General features: G+C 31.5%; 2 protein-coding genes across 2 annotated transcripts in view; one reads left to right on the forward strand and one right to left on the reverse strand.

The window, feature by feature from the left end:
• Positions 1-880: 880 nt before the first annotated feature.
• On the reverse strand, positions 881-4,656 carry LOC111088355 (condensin complex subunit 3-like). The gene is made up of 3 exons (XM_022398249.1): positions 4,561-4,656; positions 1,492-1,731; positions 881-1,000 (listed from the first exon to the last, which is right to left on the reverse strand). The coding sequence occupies exons 1-3, from the start codon at positions 4,654-4,656 to the stop codon at positions 881-883; spliced, it is 456 nt and encodes a 151-aa protein (XP_022253957.1).
• Positions 4,142-24,520, forward strand: part of LOC106468946 (condensin complex subunit 3-like) — a 23,207-nt gene continuing 2,828 nt past the window's right edge. Inside the window, exons 1-8 of the mRNA XM_022398097.1 lie at positions 4,142-4,243; positions 9,296-9,524; positions 9,679-9,909; positions 11,303-11,495; positions 11,933-12,085; positions 15,979-16,095; positions 18,307-18,520; positions 21,158-21,334. Of these exons, the coding sequence (XP_022253805.1) occupies positions 9,365-9,524; positions 9,679-9,909; positions 11,303-11,495; positions 11,933-12,085; positions 15,979-16,095; positions 18,307-18,520; positions 21,158-21,334 (1,245 nt within the window). The 5' untranslated portion in view covers positions 4,142-4,243; positions 9,296-9,364. The remainder of the gene's footprint in view (positions 4,244-9,295; positions 9,525-9,678; positions 9,910-11,302; positions 11,496-11,932; positions 12,086-15,978; positions 16,096-18,306; positions 18,521-21,157; positions 21,335-24,520) is intronic.

Raw genomic sequence — 24,520 nt, forward strand, 5'->3', positions numbered from 1 at the left:
TATTTTACTAAATAGTAGTCTACTAAAATACACCCACTTTGTAAAGATTAAAGGTCAATTTTATATTATTGGATACAGTAACACGAGTGCATGTGCGCCGCGTCATTACAATATCTATAATTGTTAGCCAGGGACGGCTGAAAGGTCAATATAATAAAAATAATAAATATATATATAAATGTATAATGTTATGAGATTTAAGCCATTTAGTCTAAACATCTATGTTTTCATGTTATAATTTGTAGTCATTCAGAACGAAAAGTCATAATTTATATTTATTTCCTAATTTTTTATGGTGGTTACGAGGTCGATCAAATTGTCGGTCAGACAAAATATAAAGTTTTACTGAAAACAAATGTTTTAAATGTATTTAGGAGATTTTAGAGATTACACAAATAATATTTGAGGTTTTTGGTATGAAGAATAGTTTTATAATCATAACACGAAAATCATTTCACGCTCAGACTAGTAATGAAACAGACTCGATATATTTTCACAAACAAATATTTAGTAAAAATACTTATTAAAAAATTTGATTTTTTGTGTACAAAAAACATGTAATCATTACTAAAATTCTACCAAATTTTGTGAAGATATACTTACTGCATTAAAGTTATAGTACAAAATACTTAACGTGTGCAAATGTGTATATGAAGTCAAGTATTTTTTACCAAGCCTGTCGCGAAAGGGTTAAAACAAAAAGTTTAGAATTATGATTATTTGATAATTAATTTTCTCATGTGTTTTTATCTTAACTAAACCTTTCAAAACTATTGGATGTTGTATTTGAATTTAAGATATTGACAAGTAACACATCTGAATGTAACCATACACATTCATAAACTAACATACCAAGAAGCCAAACTATCAGCACACACAATCAACAAGCTGTTCTACAAGTTAACAATTCTGCCCAATGACATTCTGACTCTAAAGTTGGTTTTTGTATTTCATTTTTATAACAATTAGTTCTGAAATGAACATTACAAACTTCACTACACTAGGAACAAAAGACATAAGTATCATAGTCTAACAAATTTTTAAATATTAATCAAATCATCATTTTTTCTTTATGTGCTTGATAGAACACAATTGTAGCTCTGCATTTTTGAATTACATAAAAAAATCTAATTTGTTTATAATAATATTTAAAAAAAGGTCAGTCTGCTGCATTGAAATGTACCAGAAGAAAGTTTGGGAGATATTAATGAAGCCAAAACTCATTAAAGGTTTAAGTGTCTCATGATGTATGCAATTATCAGTACGATGAAACAAACTAGGTACATATCAAAAGAAAAAATATATTCAGTTAATTCTTTAACACACTGTTCTTTTGTGTCATGAATAATAGTGTTAATAATGAAATATATATATTTTTTTCCACTTTTGGGTAAATATTCAAATGTCAGTGTCAGTGAAGTTAAAGGTAGGTAAAATAATTTAAGGAAATTTACAGCAATACAATGTTTTTAATAATGAAATCATAATTACCTTAAGCAAAAACTCAAAAACTTTTAAGAGAAATGGATTTTCCAGTTCTTCAGTGTCATCATCATTTTTAATAACATTTGTCTCCTCAAGTTGAACATCTTTCTTGTCTTTAGTACCAAGTGAGACAACAAACTTTGATACAAATTCCAGAGTTCTTTCAACACAAGGGTGTCTTTCAGACACAACCATAGAATACCTCAGGTACCTAAAAAACTCTGGGCTAAACTCATCTAAAGAGCTCTGCAAGAAAAATAAAGAATTTGAACACAAATGTTTCAAAGTAACTATAGGTATACAAATGTGCTAAATGATTCATACTATGTTAATAAGGAACAAAACTTTCTGAAACATTTTGTTGAGAAATAGCCTCAAATTGAATTAAAATATATGCAATTGGTTGAGAAACACTGATCTACAAGACTAAGGTATGGTCAACTTTACATTTGTGTATGCTATAATATAGAAAGGTTATTATTCTTGACAAAAGAACATTGTGTTAAAGAATTAACTGAATATATTTTTTATTTTTGATATGTATCTAGTTTTGTTTTCATTGTATTGATAATTGCATACATCATATAAACATGAAACAAGCTTAGTTTTTGGCTGCAGGTCCATGTTATTTCACAAAAATAAGCAATCAAATAAGGAAACTGACAAAATATTCATATTTAAATCATAATGTTTTTTCTTGTTTTACTTACATTTTAGTAAGTGTATTGATGTGAGTGTGTCTGTTGTTAAGTTACTTCTATTCAAATACATGTAATACTAAATTATAAAGTAGAAATATTTACAATTACACTTCAAGCTTCTCAGCAGCCCTACCTTTTTGTTTAAGTGACCTTATTAAAAAAAATTGTCTATTACCCTAATTAATTTTTCTTATCTTCAGATAAAGGATCAATCTATTCATAGCCTATCAGTGTGTTATTTTGACTGCTAGGAGCCTTTTGTATCAGTAACAAAATGAAGAAAGTTCATACTTGTATCTTGTGATTGGCCAACCTAAAGAAATAGAGGAAAATTAAGCTATAGTGATATGATAGGACTGATTTTACCCAATGAGAAAAACTGTAAAAGTTTAGTTGACTTCTTCTAGTATTACCTTACTTTAACCTTATTTTTCTATAAAACTTTTGTCTGCTTTATCTTTCCTTAAAATCCTCTCTACTTTTACCTATTTTATAACCAATGTATTACTTGTACATTGATTTTTAGACTCCTGTGATGACATAGATCCTACAATGCTCTTAATCCTGATTCATAACAAGTAAAGCAACAGAAGGTCAATTGGGTTATTGATGTTGCCCTCTTTATTCATCAAAACAAACAACTAAGGCATCAAATTCAAAACTAATTATAGCCCATTATATCCATATGCGTGTTTGACATAAACTTAATTTAAGCTAAGAATACACACAAAATCCTCAGTGAAACCATTCTATAAATTTATACTAGAAAAGAATATGTCACACAAACAAGTTTGGTTTCAGGCTTCCAAAAGTTTTATTTCAAACATCTGCAAAGTAGTATCACTGTACTCTTTCCAGCTTTTCAATATGAATCATATAGTAATGGACAAAAAACTGAAGCTTTTTAAGTCATATAATAACCATATCTATAAATAAATATTTGAAAGCTATTATTTCGTTTTAGTATAGTGTAACATTTGGTTGAATATGATTGCACTCGATCTCAACAAATCCTGGGCACCAGGTCACCATACAGACTAAAAATTTCATCCTGGCAAAATGGTGGAAAATAACAGGTATTTGTGCATAGGGCTGTGCTAAATAAAACTCGAATCTAGAACAGTTCCAGACTCTTGGAAGACCAGAACTATTTTTGCATTCTCTGAGTCCTAAATCAAACTTTGTTTCTAGGATTTTAATGACGGATTCAGTACTTTTTCATATTTTTTCAGGAATGACATGCTGCGGTTTCACAACATGTTACTAATTTTTCACCATTTTGTTTTTCTTCTTTCTCTCAATTCACCCACTGTGCATGTGTTTAGAAGGGATCAAAGGCAGTTAGTTCAGGCAATACTATGAAGTGGTTGTGGATAGTATGTGATTGTTAGCATGCACTTGTTGCTGTGAAAGTAAATAAATATACACCGGTGCTTTGATTATCTATGGTGATCTGGGGAAAGCAAAAAATTGCAGATAACAAAAACAGCGATAATTGAAGCATTAGTGTATCTTAGTAGTTAGCTCAATGATTAATCTAAATACAGTTATTAAATATATTTAAGTTCCTTGTTTTAAATTATAATCTTTTCACTGTTGTTTAATCACTTATCAGGAAAAATTATAAAACTCATCATGATCATAAAAGCCAAGTGTCAGTCGGTCACGCTCGATTTCTTTGAATTTCGGGAGTTACATGAGTCCAATTCCACTATTTTTCTTGTAATACTTCCTCTTTTGATTGCCCATTCATTGTTTAGTTGAATTTAATTTGTAACATAGGTGGAAGTAGCTCCTAAATTTTAGCACTTTTCTGCTATAGACACAGAAGTGCATTCACACCCTACCATTGTCCATGTAAAATAAGTAAAAAATTAGCACAAATCTGTACTTGAAAATTATTATGAAAACACATTTGCTAAAACAGACTGAAGATACCAATTATCTGTAGGAAAAAGGACAATACACAACTGGTCGATACCCTAACACAACCTGAAAATGCATATGTCGTTAAAGGATGCCCGCTGCGCAGCACAGAACAGTGAACAACAACTGAAGTAAGGTGAAATTTTAATGAGTATTTTGTGTGTTTTTGTGTACTATATTTTTAATCACTAATCAAATAAAGTTAACCAAGCTACAAATATTTTGTATTCCTGTCTTAACTGCTAAATATAAAAAGAGGCAAAGCTAGGCTTGAACCAGCCAACTTACGATTTAAATGCATGCCAGATCCTACTTGTGAAAACCCCGGATATCATGCAACACCTGAACTTTTGCAAACAAAATTAACTTCTGAGTGAAAATTTCTCCAAAACATGTAAATTATTGTCTAGAATTGTAATGGCACAGTTATCGAATGTCTACTTTACACCTTTTTCTTAGGCATTCCATCTATATCTAGGGGATTTTTGTGGGATACCTCTTCCTCCTCTCCATGTTGGGGTGTTTGCCAACTTTCCCTCCACATGTTGTTTCTTTGCTTTTGAGATCTTCTGGTGTGGAATGCTGTCTTGTACCATTTGTTTACCATCCACTTTTAATGGGACTTATGGTTGGCTCTTTTTCTTGCACCAGTCCGTTTTTTTGTGGATACTCCTGTGCATTTAGCATCACGTGGGGTATCTGTGATGCTATTATTTTTTTTTTTAGGTTTGCTCTTTTGTTTCTTTCCCAAGTCATTGCCATCTTTATTCATGTTTCATGTCTGGCACCTTCCCCTCCTTTACCTGTCCTACCTACGGGTTTCTCCATTCATCATGTATGTTTGATTGCTGATTGGAGTTTTTTTTTCCACTGGAGTAAGAGAGTCTTTACCACTTTCCAGTTCCAAGCCACTGGGGTGGTGGATCATGGAGGTTTCCTCCTGAATGAAAGATATACACAATAAAAGACTTCATTCAGTTGAGAGTAGGGCAGTCGTGTTCTGCTGGTATAGGTTACAAGATGTCCTTCAAATGGATACTCCATCTCTCTGGGAGTTTGTATGAGGGGATGTTGCAGCTTTGGAGTGCACCGTCATAATGATGGGGATCACTCATCCTATCCCCACATGGAAGTCATTTCCCAGCAGTTGAGTTTTGGATTTAGAGCTGAACAATCAACATATTGTCCCCACTCATGTTGTGCCAATTTGGATTCCTCATCCTACCCCTGCATGGCTGTTGGTTCCCGGCAACTGAGTTTCCGATTTAGAGTTGAATCAATCACCATGTGACTTCACACCTGTTGAGCAATTGGGATCTCTCATCCTACCTCTACATGGATGTCAGTTCCCAGTTGAGTTTTGGATTTAGAGCTGAACCAATCAACATGATGTACTCACCCATGTAGTGCAACAGCATAAAAGTAGTTCACTCTTTCAATTGGGATCACTCATCCTACCCAGTATGGATGGTGGTTCCCAGCAGTTGAGTTTTGGATTTAGTGCTGAACCAATCAATATAAGTCTTCACACATGTGTTCAGGATGTCCCTGGTCCCTCACTCTATTTGCCTCGAGTGTACTATCCCAGTGTTGTATCATGGTGGTTGCACTTGATGGTTGCTCTGCTTCTTCCTCTTGCGCTACCCCTCAAGGTTTTTATGTTGAGGATTTTACTGAATTTGAGATGGTTCTGGTCTGTTTAATTTGAGTGGGATATATATGTATGTAATTTCAGTCTGCTCAAATGTGCCCTATTCACAGATTGGTTCTGGGATTTCTCCCTTAGGTTGGCTGAACTTGAGGTGAAGATGGTATGATTGTCGTTTCTTCCCCTGCATTGGTGTCAGTTTCTGGAAGTTGAGGTTTGGCTTGTAGTTAACTTACCGATGATTTGATCTTTGTTCTACCTCTGCATGGATATTGGTTCCTTGCAGTTGAGTTTTGGACGAAGTTGACTTGCTGTGTATGGTCTGTTGTGCCCTAGCCACTCTACACCTTGTGGTACATTCCTTATTTTACCCATATTCTGTTCATCAGGGAGATTGAAATTATAATATATTGTGGTTAGGATCACTGTCCAACTGTTTTCTTTCCCAATGAGATGTGTTCCTCACAATTTTCTGCCAGGATCTGTCAATATTTCCACACCTGGGCAAAGAGTATACCTGGTACGGAAGTGGTGTGGTCTCCCATGTATGATCCTCTTATTGGAAGGTTCCCTCATTAGGGTGTCCTTCAGATGCTTCTACTTTCTTTCTCACATCGGTCCCTCTACCTATTCAATGTGAGATTCTAGCTATGTATGTGAGGGGAAGTAAGGTACTTTGTTTTGGAAGTTATAATTTTCATACACTTACTTACTTCCAATAACACTTCCCACCCTTCCTCTCCACTGTCAACCAATGCTTAAGTTCTTGCCAAAACTCGAAGTGATAGTTAGATAGAATAGCATAGAGGAAGTCACATGAATCATGTGGGTATGTAGCACTACTGTTGTTGGAGGATTATCGCATGATAATTTGCATGCGAGAATCAGTTAAACCATGTGAATCGAGGGGTGCGTGGGAGTGAAAGGCTTGTGGCAAGAGAAAAAAATTTTGCAAATAGAGGGTAGCACTGAACAAGAATAACTATGTATGTGAGAGGAAGTAAGTAACTGTCAGAAATACATTTTCGCTGTAGGAAAATTATAACTCCTGAAAGAGAGGATGTGACAGGTGGGTGTGGTAAGATGGGTCTTATTTTCTATTTGGTGGCTCTGTAACCAAACAAGATTGAAGGCTATAAAAATTATACTTTGTCTGAGCAATGACGATTTGATAGTGAGTAATTTACATTAAATTTCATACTTATTGGAGGGGTGGTGAATAAATTACAGAAGAGGGGGGGATGCGTAGAGAACAAATATCACATTTTTCCACACTAGTGGAAATTCAGGATTTTTTAAATATTGCCTTATAAAATTATGATCTTAAAACTAATATACTATTAAAATATGGATTATTAGTTACGAATTTATGCTATACTAATTGGTATAACATTAACAAAAAGTAGTTTAATTAACTTTTGAACATAAGTCACTAAAAACCTCACAACACGTTCAGTAAAGGATGCCCGTGCAAGAGAAGGTTAAATTTAATAAGTCTAATATTTGTGATAAAAATCATTTTATAGTATGGATGTTTGTTCCACATGCTTAATCGTTTTTTTCATTGACGATCTAAAAAGAGATTTCAGATTTTTGCTGGTTTTGATGATAAAATTGGCAAGCAATTATAGATAGGATGATTTTCCCCAATGATGAGCCATAGATGTAAACGAGGTGATGTAAGAGTATTGAACTTACTGACAGTCATTTTAGAAAGACTAATGATATTCACAGCTTATATGTGAGCCTATGGAACATTTGAAAAATGTGTAAGCAGCAAAATCTGGGTCAGTTTCTAATTGTGCTAATTATGTCTTTTTTTTTAAAGTTCATCCAGTGAACACAGGAAGTCCAAAAAGTTCTGGTTTAAATGATGCAGTGAATTAAGATGGCTCATTTTTGATGAAAGTGGTGGAATACAACATAAAATTTGTGTTAATGTTGCATGACAAGGAAAATCAGATCAAATATTTGTCACTGATTGTTTCAACTTTCAGAGAAGTGCACTTGTAGGGCACCATATATGTAAAGAGAATGAGGTTGCTCGGTAGTGTAGAAGTCCCCCACCCCCACCCCACACACACATTATGCATATTCCAGTAGTATATGATAATGTACCTTGGGTTAGAGAAGGCTGTTACGGGTATAGTTAAAACAAAAACTGTTCATATTTAACATAATAATCTCAAATATATTACACTACACAATGCCATACATATATGTGTGTGTGTATGTATATATTGCTACACCATGTGCATTGCAACAGAATATGAACTGTACATGTGAACATGGCATAGTCAAGAACCATAGCTTCTAACAACTGTTGTTTGTAACTAATACTGATCCCAAATTTTCATATGGGAGTAGTTACATGGCCAGAACAATATATATATAATGTATGTATTTGCTATTTTTAATTTAATTTGCTTGTTTTATTAATGTAAAAACCATCTAGGTTCTTGTCATTTACTGTTCTGTAATTGGCCCAATAGTGTTGCCATTATTTTATTTATAAAGACATTTCCTGACCAAACTGTTGGAGGTAAACAGAATATCCTAACAGTTTCATGCCAGTAATTTATTACTTTCTCTGAAAGCTTATAGACTGAACTGTGTGTGGGAATGTAACTATATGGTGCTGCTCTTTGGACTCAGAATAATTAAAAATACAAACAGGTGAGGTACACATATCATTTATTTTCAGTGAATATTTACTTCAGCAACTGTTGATTTTCATGTAATACATAGTTTCTGCTAGTGCAGCAACATCTCTTTTGCAGCCTCTAGGGAGCTGCAGTATACTTCCATATGCATGAAGTCAGGGGGGTGGGCATTGTAACATTTATATTCTATTGGTAATACCCTGTCTATCTGAGTACAAGTATAGAAAAACTAGCAAAACCCACTAGAATACAAGTCTGAGAAAACATGGAAGTCTGGAAAAAAAGTCATGAATTTTGATATTGAGAAAGTATATGAACCCTGCCCTTCCATGAAAGCTTGGATGATTTTTAATATTGTCTAATTTATCTTTATTATCAGTAACATCTTCATTATTTGCAATAAACTCATTATAAAACTTTTGTAACAGCTCAGTGTGAGTACATAAATTATAGACTAACAGGATAATTTTTGATGTATTTTCGTATTACACCGTAACAAGAGTATTATGTAATTTATATTATTGACATGTAATGTTTATGCAGCATTATAATTACATATATTTAATCTTCAAAGCTAGTGTACATTAGCACATATAGTATCAAAGTGACAAGCACTATGTGTGAGTTGGATTTGGTACACAATCACAGAAATAAAACATAGACTGTATGGTCATGAAAACAATTTTGTTGAGGTGAGGACTAAAATGCATGAATAAATGAAAATTATAATCAAAATTCATTTCACATTTGGATTGAACATTTCAAAGTTAGATTTTGATAGTGATTTGTTCAATAATTTTACATCATTTGACTAATACTTCAAAGGATTTTGAATTGCTAGAAGAAGTTAATCTGTGTACTTTGACTGTTAGGCAAGCAATGCTCAGGATGCAGGTGTAAGGTTCCGGGTGTGCTTCTTGGTGAACAAGATACTGAGCACCATGAGCTATGATGCTGTAATCGATGATGAACTGTTTCAGAAAATCTATGAATCCATGCTAGAGAGACTTCGAGACAAAGTATTTAGTGTAAGAATCCAGGCAGTGCTTTCTCTTGCAAGGTTACAAGACCCATCTAATAAAAATTGCCCGGTGATTGAAGGTAGGAACTGACCTTTGCCTTATTTGTTGAACTGTTTTATCTTTTGTTGTTTTGTATAAATGAGTTTTAATTTAGGATTAAGAGCTGAAAATTATAAAATATTTTATGGTTAGCATTTTCAAAGCTCATATAGTTCTCTGCTTTTTCTTTGTAGCCTATCTCTTTCATCTAAGTCATGACCCTTGTCATGATGTACGTCGTGCTGTGCTCAATTGTATTGGGGCTTCCACCAAGACTTTAGGTTCTATATTGGAACGTACAAGAGATGTTAAAGATACGGTACGTCGAGCTGCATATAGTTTTCTAGCTCAAAAAGTCCACATTCGCTCATTGACTATTGCTCAACGAATTAGAATTCTTCAGGAAGGATTACACGATAGATCAGGTATCTGCCACTCATGTCCTTGGTTTATAGTAAGCTGGAGCCAAAGTGAATATTTAAAATGCTGTTGACAAAAACATGCATATTTGATTGTAGTACCTTCACTATGTATCACTTTTAATGGTTTACAATCTATAGTAAAGAAATATTAATTTAAAATAATAGAAATTAGTCATGATTTGTCTAATTGGGTTGTAATTTTTATTTATTTTTTCATAAGATGAATTAAATGTAAGAAAAAGTATGTAATAACGTTTATAGAATTAGATGAAAAGTAAATTTTTTGTTTGTTTCTAAGACATCTTTTTTTTTATTATTATTTTACATATAACACATTATTTGAAAGTGGTAGTAAAAAATTATCTAAAAGCATTTGACAACCTATCTGCTTTGAAAATAATAGTTTTGAGTTGCATTAACTTCATGAAATATTTGAGTCACATAAAGGGTATGTATGCACTTGAAATTTTTGTTTACTTTTATAAGAATAACTGAAGCATGCATGTAGTCCAACATACAAAGATTACTTACAAACTTGAAGTGTCTTCAAAGGTATCTTTTAAATGTTTCTCAGCAATAACTTGAGCTTGCAAGTCCAACACATAAAGTTTTGTTCAGACTTTTGATAACTTATACCAAAACATTATGAAGCGTAATGGGCTAAATAAAACCTGTGGTAAGTTAGGTAGCCTAAACTTTAATTACTGAAAAGCTTTTTAATGCTAAAGGTTTTAAATGTATTTTCTTTTATAGCTCTTTTAACTGTTACATATTATTAATTCTAAATACTTGCTTATATTTGTTACCAGATGATGATGCCATCTCAAGTGTTAAACTGAAGTGCGTAACAATTTCATTGTAAACTTAAAGTGTATACTAAAGTACCAAAACACATATTTTAAGTGTTTGACTTCTATGAGAATTGAAAATAAAAAAGCATTTTTGCTCAGCAAGTTTGAATTCTTCTGGAAGGATTGAGTGGTCAAATAAGTATCTGCCAATCATTTCCTGGGTTTGAAGTGAGTTACAGATAACATGTAATGATGCAGTCTTAAAGAGATTAATGTAGCTTACATGATTGCTGTTTTTTATTGTTTAATTGTCAATTCTAGTTTTAGGTTGTAATGATTACATAGATTCTTGTTTTTTATTTTTATTGTTCTGCATGTCTTCTAGTACCAGCATAATGATTTTAATACTTGTTCAGATAATACCTTACACTTAAATTAGATACAGTAATTCATTAATTCTGTTTGTTTTGATATAGTAATAAATTTTGTCATGATTATAAAACTATCATGTTTTGTAATACTGCAAATATTATGATGAATATTTGTTAATAGGTTACAAAACTGTTGAATGAATCATTGTTTATTATTAAATTATTTTATGACAGATGCTGTCCGCAGAGTAGTTGAACAGAATCTTCTCCCAGCATGGCTAAAGCTTTATAATAACAACATGGTAGACTTCTTGAGGTGTCTGGATGTCCAGGACTCAGCTGAAATAGCTCAACTTGTTTTGAACACACTGTTTAAACTTCACACACCACGAGAACTGGTTGCCGACTTCAACCTTTTGTCAGAAGAGTCAGTTTAAGTTTTGATTATGTTTAATTACAGTGCAGTTTTATGGTATAAGAATAAAGAAATGCAAATGATTAGTGATAGCATATAAAGAACTCACTTAATAGCTTGAGTTATAAATGTGTTTGGTTATGTGGTATTTACAAAATATTAAATGTATTGTTTTTATGCTTAGCCTTATGAGCATACATGTATATATATTATATGCATTTTATGAATTTCTCAGTAAGTGAAAGAATAGCCCTGACAAAAGTAAACATTTATGTTTTTAACTTACTATGTAAAAAATTTCCAAAGTGCCACAGTTATAATGATTATTATTCTTCAATAAAATGTTAAGTCTGATAATATGTATAAATGTTTATCTCAAACCATAATAATAAAGTAATACAGTGCTGAAGTTTGTTTAACTTAGTCATCCGATAAATACTTTCTTTCAGAAAGATAATCCCTAAGAAGAATGCTTCATGTGAAAGTGTTTTGTTTTGGTGCTGTTTGTGTCAATATCTAAAATCCCAAAAGACCATTACAGCTGATGAGTGCATTGAATCAATTTTGCCAGAGTTGACCCCTTATTGTCACTATATGAAAGAGTAAGTCTGTCAGGCAAAAGAGCTATTTAAAAACTTATTTGTTGAGTATGAACTGTTTTTAAACTTAAGGTTAGTTTGTCAGGCAAAAGCTTTTTGAAATTCCTATTTGTATTCACTTATTGATAAGTAGTAACTGATTTCAGATATTAATTTTCATGTGTTGAACAGAATGTGTTTGCCAATAATTTTAACGTTATTTTAGGAAGTATGAACTATTTGAATTGTCATACAGTATTAATTTGTCAAGTTAGTCATCTAGGCTCTATCTTTAAGTTTTTATGGCTACCTCCAAAATTTATATATTGCACAATATATTTTGTAAAAATAAATAAATATACAGTGAAATCATTATCTTTTAGCATAACAAGACTGTAATTATGTTTAAATGCTTCATTCATAACTGATCCATGAGGAATTTTTGAAGAGGCAAAATATATACATAGCTACACTTTTGTTCAGTGTTGGAAATCAGTCTGAAAGTTACAACTATAATCGTAGTTGAAATGATATTTTGTGTAAGATATTATAGTAGTATAAAGATGTACTACACTACTCACAAATATTAAGGGATAATGAAGTGTTGATACATTTTTTCAAAATTAGAAGAAAAAAACCACACGTTCAGTATTGGCAAAACTTGTTTATTAGAAATATCACAGGTAAACAGTACCAAGCAAATTTAAATATTCATATATAAAGAAAATTAACAAAAAACGCCAAAACTCTTCACACCACCAGGATCATGTAGCAATTTTTTTCAGGATGAAAAAACAGCGGTACTGGACTGGCTTAGCAAGTCACCGGACCTAAATCCCATTGAGCATGCAAGGGACTCACAGGGAGAGCAGTTAAAGACAGACAACTTACTCCTATGTCCATCCAGGAGCTCAAAGCTGCCCTCTTCCAGGAGTGAATTTTGCTGCCCCAACAAGTCATCTGAAATTTCTTCAGCAGTATGAGTACAGAAAAGTTGTAAACAACAGAGGAAGACCTACCAGCTACTAAAGGCTTATTTTGTTCAGTTTGTTAATCTTAATAAGTTACTTTTTCTTTAACATTTGTGCAGTCAAAAAGAGGTCAGACCAGGGTTTCAGAAGGGCTACAGGTGTAGTAGATAACCAAAATCTGCAGAATTTAACCCTTAAAAACCACATCAGTAGCACTAGGCACTTCAGGAACAAGTTTTAGCAAACCGCTAAAGTGCATGTATCATGCTCAACAGTCAGTAACATGCTCCTTGGGGCTGGGGCTAGGTCCAGAATACCAGTCAGATCGAACAGCCAGTCTAGCATTTGCCCAGAAACATGTCACCTGGACCCCTGTATTGTTCACAGATGAGAGATGATTCTATGTATCTTCAAGTGATTGGCAAGTGTGTGTGGGGTAATCATGGTCTGGAGTGGCATCTGCATGAAGAGGCATACAGGCCTCTATGTGGTGGATGGAAGTTCTCTGACACCACAACATTACATGGATGAGCTCCTGTATAAGCAGGATAACACCTGGTGTATTCTCCTGTCGTCTGGTATCTGTTCCACAATCTTCTACTAACAGGTAGTGACACCCCCATGACCTGTGCCACCTCAGTCTGGGTGCAACCCTCCTATAGCAGTACGACAGATCTGCTAACTTTAGTTTCAGTTAATTGGTTTCTAACAGCTTGCATACACTTTTCAAAAAGTCAAGATCAGTAAATAAAATACATAAACCAAACATTATCTCAACAGTAAACATCTTTCCTAATCAATCTCTTTGAGAAAATGGGTAATTTCTTGTAAATGTCTATTACATAAGAAATCATTAGTGCATAAACTTCTAAGCCCTAGGTAGGATTAATGTAATCCTTTACACTAAGTTTGAAAATAAAACCACTAAAAATGTACAAATTTAAACACACCTCATTATCCTTTAATTTTTGTGAGTATTGTATGTTTTAGATATTGAGTACTTTATATTAAAACAATTTGTATTTACAAATCAGCAAGCTGTGAAAACCGCAGCCAATATAAAGTATCGGTGGAATAGAATGTATCAGAACATTTTGCCATTGTTTGGCATTATGTAGGTAGTATGATGCCACTAAAATTGACTGCTTTTTTGGAAGGACATGTAACAACTCTTTCTGATACAAACAAAATATTTATACACTCAGATCATAAAAATATGTTCAGATCAAGGATTTAGAATTTCCAAAGTAGGGATATCCATTTTACTTAATGGCATTGGAAAACAAAGGGAAATGAATCAACTTAGAGTACCAGGACCAACCAAAAAGAGATATGTAATAATTCATACTTCAGCATTGATAAGCAAATTGCAGTGTATTGTAACAGGTGAGTATCCATGAATACAAAAGTTGTCCACATGCTCCAAGTGATAGCACATAAGAAGGACTTCTACCTAGAAAGGCAACAAAAGTTACATGAACATAAGTTTCTTCCACAATATATCCAGGAAAGGAAGATCAACTGTATAAAACTATCACCAGTACCTAGCTGGGGGACACTGCAGTACATGGTGATTCTTGAAGTATTTGTGTACCTTGATGACTATAACAAATTTCATACCATTTATTTACCAATGTGGGTGAACACAATTTCCAAGATGGTACATTTTTCAAAATTTTTTCAAAAGGATTCATAATCATTGCTGGATAGTGGAACAGGGCTAAGTTAGGGATCATTAAAGTACTCAACATGAAGTCTATTTATTATCAGACCATTATTATGGACACTTTAAACCACAGGAATACTGGCTTTGCAATGAAACAAGGCCTACGGAGTATAGATTTACCTATTCATATTTTATGTTCAACTGTCACATACTTCAAGCCACAGGGGTATTCATGCTATTCCATTTGAAGATATACTGATCAAGTGGATGGAAACAGTGCTTATGGATTTCTTGGTGATCAGACTGTTAAAACAAGTTTTGAAAAACTGTTCTCTCTGTATACCAGATGGATTATGGAAAGCAACCTGGGAGAAGTAGTGTATTTTTACATGAAAACCTTATGTAGGAGCCTTATTCAGAGGTATTGTGTAGATACACCGTTGTCAGAGTATGAGTGGATGTGGTGACACAAACTGTAACAACATGGTGGGACTAAAATATTTTTACACGTAATATATCTAACTGTATTACAAGATAGTTGTGCCAAATCAAGAGTAGCTGAACAAACATAGCTATTTTTTTTAGAAGTAATCTAACTTATTTGTATAACATTTTTAACTATTTTTAGTCAAAGAGGTTGTGAGACATGAAAATATTTGAGATTAAATTTTAAAAATTGTTTCATTTGTTTATTAATCTAGAATTTCATAGTTTGTTTACTTGATTGTTTTGTGAAAATCAGTTTATAAAGATGTCACAATTCCCTTAGCACTGTATTTTAAAATGTCTACTGTTATAATATAATTTACTTTTAAGATTTTTTATGTTTTAATACCTTGGCAAGATTTAAAAGAAAAAAGTTAAATCCACAACTTAGATGAATTAAGCCATTCTTAAGAAGTAAATATATTTTGGGATTAAATCTTGTTTAGATGATAATACATTGCTGTGATAGTTTATATGCTAGAAAAAGCACAATTATTTTGCTATTTATCTTGCTTGTAGCATAATTAAATGTATAAAGATATAATGTTATCTCAACCAATGTAGAGATACATTGTAAAATTGAATGCCTATTTTTGATTCAGATAAAACACTATGTGCTATAGTGAAATAGAATAAATACATATATATGCTGTTTAGGTGTGTAGTATATTTACAAATTTGTGCCAAGATTTGTATTTTGAAGTTGTATAGCTTCTGCTTGCATATTTACAAAAGAATGCTTTAAAGTTAATAATATGAATGATCTAAGCAAATTGTCACTTACATGGCTATAGGTATATCTTGAATCTGGATGAAAACTTGGACATTGAAACCAAGCTAGAACATGAATTTGTATGTCAGCAACTACTTATTCTGGCTGGAGAATATGACTTAGGTGATCAAGCTGGCCGGTAAGTTTTATAGATGTCTTCTTTTGTTTACAAGGATAATGTTTTCATCATTACCACAGTAATGGCTGGAAAATAATGTTAAAGACAAAATGCCAGCCAGTTGTGTGGTCTACTGTATAATTAACACAGCACAATTAGCTCTTTGAATTTCTTCCAGGTTTATTAAAATACTAAATGATAAAAAACTTGTGTTAATGCAAGTAAAATAATAAAACTTATTAATGAATACACTGGAGAACTTGTACTGGTCACTTATCAATATGCAATTTTGTGTTAAATAAATCTTAAAATAGCTTATCTTTTGCCAGGTGTCTCATTGACTCTGTACCGTCTCAGCCTTATATAAAAATTTTGTTTACAAAATTGATTATTCTGTACTAACCATTATTAAATTCCTGCAAAACAGTTTGTGGATTGGTAATTAATTTACAACAGTATAGAATATTTGCATATTTAGCACAGAATTTGAATAATCATATTGTTATTCAGTAATATTTTATTGTACTACTAAGTAAAAACCTTACTTCATTTGAGATTTACATCAATCAAGATTTACATAGGTTAACTTTCTTAAAATATCATTTACTTATCCATCTGAAACAAAAGAAATTACCTATGAAAATAAATATACCATCATAAATCACTTAAGTAGTGGCATAAATAAAATTATCAATTTTTTGGAAATTGTATTTTAATATCTAAGTTAACAAATCATACACAATTTTATTGAGACAGTTGTATCGGTTTTGAGAAAATTTTAAAGTATTATATAATTGTTATTAAAATTTAAAGAATCGCTGTTGCCACAGGAATTTATATTTTTTTTGTTACACATGAGGAGTTGCACATTAGCTTAATTTGCTGTCATTACTTGAGTAATGTGTTGTTTTAAATTGTATAATAATTAATTATTTAAGGCAATTTTTTTTAAAAACTCTATAGTAAAAAACCCATAACATACTATATTTTGGAATAATAATTAATTACATTTTTGTCTTGTTATTATGTAGTAAATTTATTTGTGAACCTGATCAAATTCTCTGAAATTCATACATAGAATTCATTTTGAAAGTAGATAAAAGCTTTTGAAGACTAATCTTTTTTTCTTGGAAAATAGACTTTGTAATATGCAGGGCTCTATAATGTTTATTTTATTTTTCAACACTGCCGTGGATCATTTGGTGTTCTTCAAACTCGTATAGTTTTCAGAAATATTTTATTTTGTAACTACTATGCCAGATGTAAGCCATATGTGAAGTTTTATGTTAGTAATGGCTGTAATTCTATGTATCATTAATAGATCTTGACAATTAACTTTATTAATTGGTATAATCTGTTACTTCTGAGCATTAATTATATCAGTTAATGTCACGTAAAATAATTGATTAATTCAAAATTAGTGTTTCTGATTATTAATGTTTTGGATTATGTCAACTAATCAAGTAATAAAAGTATTTCCATTAAGATTTCTCATTATTATTTTTTTTTTGACTAATTCAAGGTTGTTTAGCTTAATCAGTTAATGTTCCGAATGATGAAATAATCAACTATTTGAAATTAGTGTTTCTGATTATTATTACTACTTATGATTATTCTAACCATCCAAGTGTAATAAGAGTAATGGATTAGTTGAATGTAATTAGTTATTAAATTCCACTAATTGCTCAGCTATAATCATTAATGGTAAACATAACTTTTGTTTCAGGTGCATTTTTAAGAGCTTCATCCATATATGAGAGTCTTAACTTAAAAGTAACATAACTCTTATTAAACATGCACGTTTTCACATTTTTGCATATCTACAAAGAATTTCAGTAACAGCCATTAATGTTGGTTGCCCTGGTTTGTCAACCACTGGCATGCACATGTACAGATAAGATCAAATGTTACCCTTTTATTATAAACAAAAAAAAATGCCTACAGCAGATAAGAATGTCTTTCATCAGCTTACAAAGATATAAGCTTATAAACTCATACTGATGAAATGCTTTGTGTAAGAATGCAATTCAAGGTCATCCTATGGTAATGAAGGATAAATATTTCAAGGTCAGAACTATGAAGGGATTTTGTAGAATTTTTCACAACACCTTTATAATTGTTTAGTTTCTTTTTTTATATTCTCTAGCCCTTTTAAATTTTTTGTTTCACATATTATTCATGGTATTTTATTGTTTAAACAAATGCCCAACCATAATGTAATTTTGTCTACAGAAATTGCCTGAACAAGTTGGTTACTGACCTGCTCATGTCACCTAAAGTAGAGGCTACCCTAGTAAAGCCATTGGCAGCCTGCTATCACAAGATTCACACCAACCCTGAGAATTGCTTCACAGGGTTGACTGAGATTATAGCTGATGTCAGAGAACCCATTATGACAGTAGAGAATGAACTGACTGAGGAGGAGAAACGGAAGATTGAGTTGAAGGTATCTATGCCATTTCTTGTATTTGTTTGCATATATAAAATAGACATTATGACATTTCGTCCTGCAAGATTTATTCAATTTATTCTGTGCACATATAAATGCATGATTCTTTACATGTACTGCTGTCTTAAATCTGGACATGGGACAAACGTAGAATATTTGGTATAAAAATTCAGATCTTATTCTGTAACACTTATGTTAAAACAAAATTGAGTAATAAATAAATATAAGTATATGCAGATTTATATTTTCACAATCCTCTTAACAGTTTGTCGATTATGGGTTTCAAATCAGAAATTCTTAAAAATTGTTTGTAAGATTTGTTTTTTTATTATTGTTATCTTACATATGGTAACACTATTACTGTTGGTTTCTTATGAACATCTAATGTTACAACTTGAGGATAGGACAGTTTGTTCAACATTTCTCTTATATTTCTATCAATAAATTTATTATTACAGTTATGGGAGGAGAATTATATTTGAAAATATTCAAAAGGAATAATGTATGCTTTAACAAAATATCATAAACTAGTCTGCCATTTAAGACCAGTAATTTCAAATGTTAATACATATAGTGGAAGGTTGTTGAGTTTTTTAGAATTTTTTTATTTCAAGAATACATAAGTTATACATTTATGGTCAAAGGCAATTTTTCGTTTTACAGTTCTTTGCAATATTAGTGATTAGTGATAATGTATATACAGCTAATTAACAGTGGTGTTTTGTCACTAAACAATAACCTACTGCAGGAAACTATTGCTTTATAGTCTGAGTTGGATTTCTCATCTCCTGATATAGTAATATATTGTCTCAATATTTTTTGTTTTAGCTGATTTCTTTTGTATTTAAAGAATCAAATGTTATGTTTAATCAATCTACTCAAGATCAGACTGATGGGGTTAGTATGAGATCAAAGCTTGCACTTGTTATGGGTAATTTATTTTTGTACTGTTATTAAAAAACAATGATTCAAAAAATGTCCTGTTGATTTAAAGCATAAATCCAGTTTACTATTCTTTTCGGATACTTTAGACTATAATCAGCAAAGTAGTGTACAATTAAGATTATATGCCTATTTTATTATTTTTGCTACTGCAGCATTTCAAGTTCACTTAGTGAAAAGTTATAAAGGATTGCTAGCAGTTATTCCAAGCTGCATGAAGACATGGCTAGTATGAGAAATATTTTTAAAGTAACTAAGATATAATTTCATTGATAGATGTACTGATGGAATGTTGAGGAAACTTTTAAGTTTATTTGCCTCAAAATCCAATATTAACATTTATCATATGTAGGACAATGTTCACTACATTCAGAAGAAGTTAGTCTCAGTCTATATAAGATACAAAGCATTGGTATGTTTAAGAATAACAAATTGTTTTATCTTTTAAAATTTCATACCTGAGAATAAGTATGCATTTGTCTTTTATACAGTCTGGCTGTGTGAATGAGTATGTAAGCCTCATAAACAAAAAGATGACCATTCATGTAAAAGGATATGTTTGTATCAAACCTGAGTACTTGTTAATACAATGGCATTGCTCTACAAAACTGTTTTGGTCACAGTCTCTGAATACTCATCAGTATTATGCATGTCTTTACAGAATTTTGAGATGTAAACCTGATCATATCTGCTGAAGTTCATACATATAATGCATATAGAACAGGCCTTGACAAATATTTGCATATCTAGGAACCAGTTGTGCTTAACCTAACTTCACTACTGTTTGTACTGTAAAATAGGGGTTACATATATTTATTTACTTTCACAGTAACGAGGGCATGTTAATGATCACATGATATCAACATCCACCTGATAGTATGGTTTGAACTAATTGCCTGTGGTTTACATCTGAGTCTAAACTCGTGCACTGATTTGTTGAATTGCAAGAAAGAAGAAGAAAATCAAAATGGTGTGAAATTAGTTATGTGTTGGGCAATTGCAGTGCTTCATTCCTGAAAAAAACATGAAGTGCTGAACCTGACATTAAAATCCTAGAAACAAAATTTGATTTGGGACTCAATGAACTGAAAAATAGTTCCGTACTTCCAAGAGTAGAACTGTTCTATACATGAGTTATATTTAACAAAGTCCTATGCACAAATAAAATGGGAGAAAACACTAGGTGCTGCAATGCAATTTTTTTAGTTGCCATGGCGACTTGTCCCTGGTATTTGTCGAGGCCTGATTTAGTAAGTAGATAAAAGCTTTTTAAAACTTTTTGCTTGGAAGATAGACTTAATGTTTCAGATCTTTAGATCACTGAATTTGTTATCTTGTTTATGTAAGAACTCAAATTTTGTTTTAAATGTTTTAACAATCCAATGAGGTTACAATGAAGTGAAAAATAAAATGTGGTAAAAGTGAAATCTATAAGTAATAGTCATGCTTTAGGTTTACTCTCATGCTGGTTTCCTCTTTTGTCTTTATAAATACAATGTTGAAAAACTTATTTTATACTAACACTGTTTTTGTCAAAATTCCTGAGTATTCATCAATACCATGGCTTATCTCTACAAAACTTTGTTATAGTCATTTGTGACATTTTTGCAATAAATACTTCTGTTGAGAATAAACAATTAGAGATCAGAGAGTTTGGTAATTACCAAACTGAGATTGTAAGTTTCTGTGCAGCTAGCCAAGTTGCGAGTGGACATGAATATTCTGAGAGAAGAGCTGGAAAATTGTATTAAGAACCAGAACTTCACTAGAGCACAGGAAGTAAAGGAAGAACTGGCTGCCTTGGAAACTAAGAAGGAACTGCAGCAAAAAGAGTTCCAGCCTTTATCTCAAGAAGTTCGTGTGGAGAAGGTATGTTATTATTAGAACTAAAAGAAGTGTATTTAATATCTTAACTTCTTGTTTGAACATCAATAAAGGTTAAGTGATGTGTATCAGTATTGCTTCCTGGTGACTCAACAGTAAGTCTAGAAACTTTCAACACTGAAATTCAGGTTTTGATGCTTGAGGTGGGCAGAGCACAGATAGGCCATTGTGTAGCTTTATCAGTTTGTTTCAATTGGTTTTAATTTCCACAAAGAAATTACTTTTCTAGTCTTAGAAAAGAAAGATCAAATTCAATGTGCAAATCATTTACATTCAGGTAATTGTAAGTTATTTGCATTTCAAGTGTTATATAATAGTAATCTTATGGCTGAGCTCTCATGAAAAAAAAAGAAAAATATTAAACATGTTCATGAAGATTTTACTCGACTTGCAGAAGTATTTGCCTCTTGATACTTGAAGATGAAAATATATGTGTTCTCTACTAGAAACACACAACACCATTTGTCATATTTGGATGTTTACAATGTGATCAGGTTAAAAAATTTTCAGTCATCTATATCTCTTCTCCTTTAACTATATGTTGGAACCTATCACCTAAACTTTCATTATATTGTTAGACACTATGGAAAGTCAAATGATTTTAGTAGCACTCTCTTGTGGGTATTTAAATACTGAAACCTTACAATGTACAGTAAAGTAATACAAAAATTCCACTGAGTTTTGACTGGTTCTCATACTGTATTGAAACCAGCAAAATTATACACAACCTTAACATTCAGTAAAATAATATTGCAGAATGGACTCATCACAGTATTAGCATAAATTTACATACAACAGCTTTATGGTTTACTTATGCTAAATAACAGACAAATTTATTTCGACATTTAAAAAGATTTAACAGAAACTAAATTTTATGGTCTAAAAGTGAAAAATCCTAAATCCTGAAATGTATAATTTCTACCAAACTGCATACCTTAAGAAAAGATACATAATAGATATATCATAGTATTGCTGGGCAATTAATCAATATAATTGATGACCTATGAGCATTTATTACATCAATTAGTATCGTGTAAAATAATCAACTGATCAAAATTAGTATTTCTGATTATTACTATTTTCAGTTACTTCAACTACTCAAGTGATGGAAATATTACTATTATGACTTAACATTATTATTTTCAATTAATTCACAGTTGTTCAGCATAATCAGTTAGTTTATAACTCATCAAAATGATCAATTAATGGAAATTAGTGTTTCCAGTTATTACTATTTTCGATTATTCTAACCATCCATGTGTTGTGGGAATAATCAATAAATTGAATGTGATTGAGTAATGAGTGTGACATCCACTAATTTACCAACTCTAAAATGCAGTAATTTAAAATTAAAATAAATAATAGGAAATGTTTATGGTTGTTTGTACAATATAATATTTAGTGTAACAGTAAATTTGGATAAAATAACTTTCCAATACGTCACTAGCTGTTTAACCCTTGTACACATCAAGACATGACAAACCAACATATGGCATGACACTCAAAATAATATTTGGATAAGTTTACTTTTTTAAATTTAGTCTTTACACAGAAGACGCTCATAGAATCAGTTAGCAATTGTTTTATCATATAGGTTGCAAAAAGTACATAAAAAGCTAACAACTTTTATCTAAAGACCATTACCGATTATACAAATGTTCATTAAACTAGAGAATTGAAGCTCACCTATCAGAAAGAAAATACAGAGGTTCGATTTAATGCTGCAAATCTTTAGATTACTGAATTTGTAATCTTGTCTACATAAGTGTCCATACTTTTTTTTAATGTATTAACAGTTCAGTAATTTACAAAAATTGAGGTTACAATGAAGTGAAAAATAAAATGTGGTAAAAGTGAAATCTATACATACTAGTTGTGATTTAGTTTTACTGTAATGCTGGTTTGATCTTTTGACCTTATAAATAGAATGTTTAAAAACTGATTTTATATTAACACTTTCTTATTGACATGAAATCATAAGAGGATGATTTTAAATAAAAAGTTAGGTTTAAATGAAACTCTGTTAGATGTTGATTTTGTCAAGAAAGGTAAATATAAGTGTATTTTGCCAACTATTTTTGTATGGTTTTAATGGTGGATAAAATCCTAGGTCAGCTCTTTGGTAGATAATGATTTATAGTTTTATGACTCAATGATTTTTATTTGTAATGTTTATTGTGGTCTGTACTGTAATGTCAAAACAAGTAAATAGCAGGAGATACTGTGAATGTACCAAATCAACATAACTTATTACATTACTGCCAAACAAATGTTTTATAAAATATATCACTGTTTGAGAGAGGGAATATATATATATATATATCTGTTTCATAAAATACACCATAAATTACATTATATTTTACACAGTTTTCAGTTGTGAAAATCATTGAATTTTATTATGAATTATCACTTTATTGATGGTCTTTGAGCTGACTTCAATGCTAGCAGAAACTTTACAGACCACTGAAAAAATTTAATTCAGTTAAATCTGTTCAGCTGTAGATTTAACATATTGATGATTTGACGTGATACCCCTACATGGACAGTGCTACTACCTGCCTGATAACGTGTCAACAATCATGAGACAAACAAACTCACTATGTTTTTATACATCATTAATTTTAAAAGTCCACTGTTGTACAACTGTGGATTAAAAGTCAGAGATACAAAATGGCTCTGAATGTAGCTGAAGATCAGGAAAAGGTGAGGAATGGAAAGAATATAACTCCCAAAACATTATTTCCATTCAAGAAACTCACTCCTACGACAATGCAGAACATTAGCAATATGGCTTGAATTGTTCATTGAAATGGTATTTTAAATATTTCCTTAATAGGCCATCAGAACTTTACAATACTATTCGTTGTTTCTTTTTATAACAATATGTATGCAACGACAGAGTCACAAGTTCTGGGAATGTCTATAAATATCATATCAAAAATATGAATTTCTTGTTCTTATTTCTGCTGCATCTTTTTTATTACATGATAACTCAAAGAACCAAAACAATGGTGTCAACCAATTTCACTGAGGTAACATAGTTTCAAAAGTAAAAAAAAATCATAACTCTAGTGTTATCATTACACCTTGAAGTTAGCTTTCTTACATAAATTTGGTGTTCCTTTTAAAAAGCTTAAATACGGTGGGAAACAGGAATTCCCAGCCAATAAC

This window comes from Limulus polyphemus, unplaced genomic scaffold (genome assembly GCF_000517525.1).
Source record: "Limulus polyphemus unplaced genomic scaffold, Limulus_polyphemus-2.1.2 Scaffold93, whole genome shotgun sequence".
NCBI classification, from domain to species: domain Eukaryota; kingdom Metazoa; phylum Arthropoda; class Merostomata; order Xiphosura; family Limulidae; genus Limulus; species Limulus polyphemus.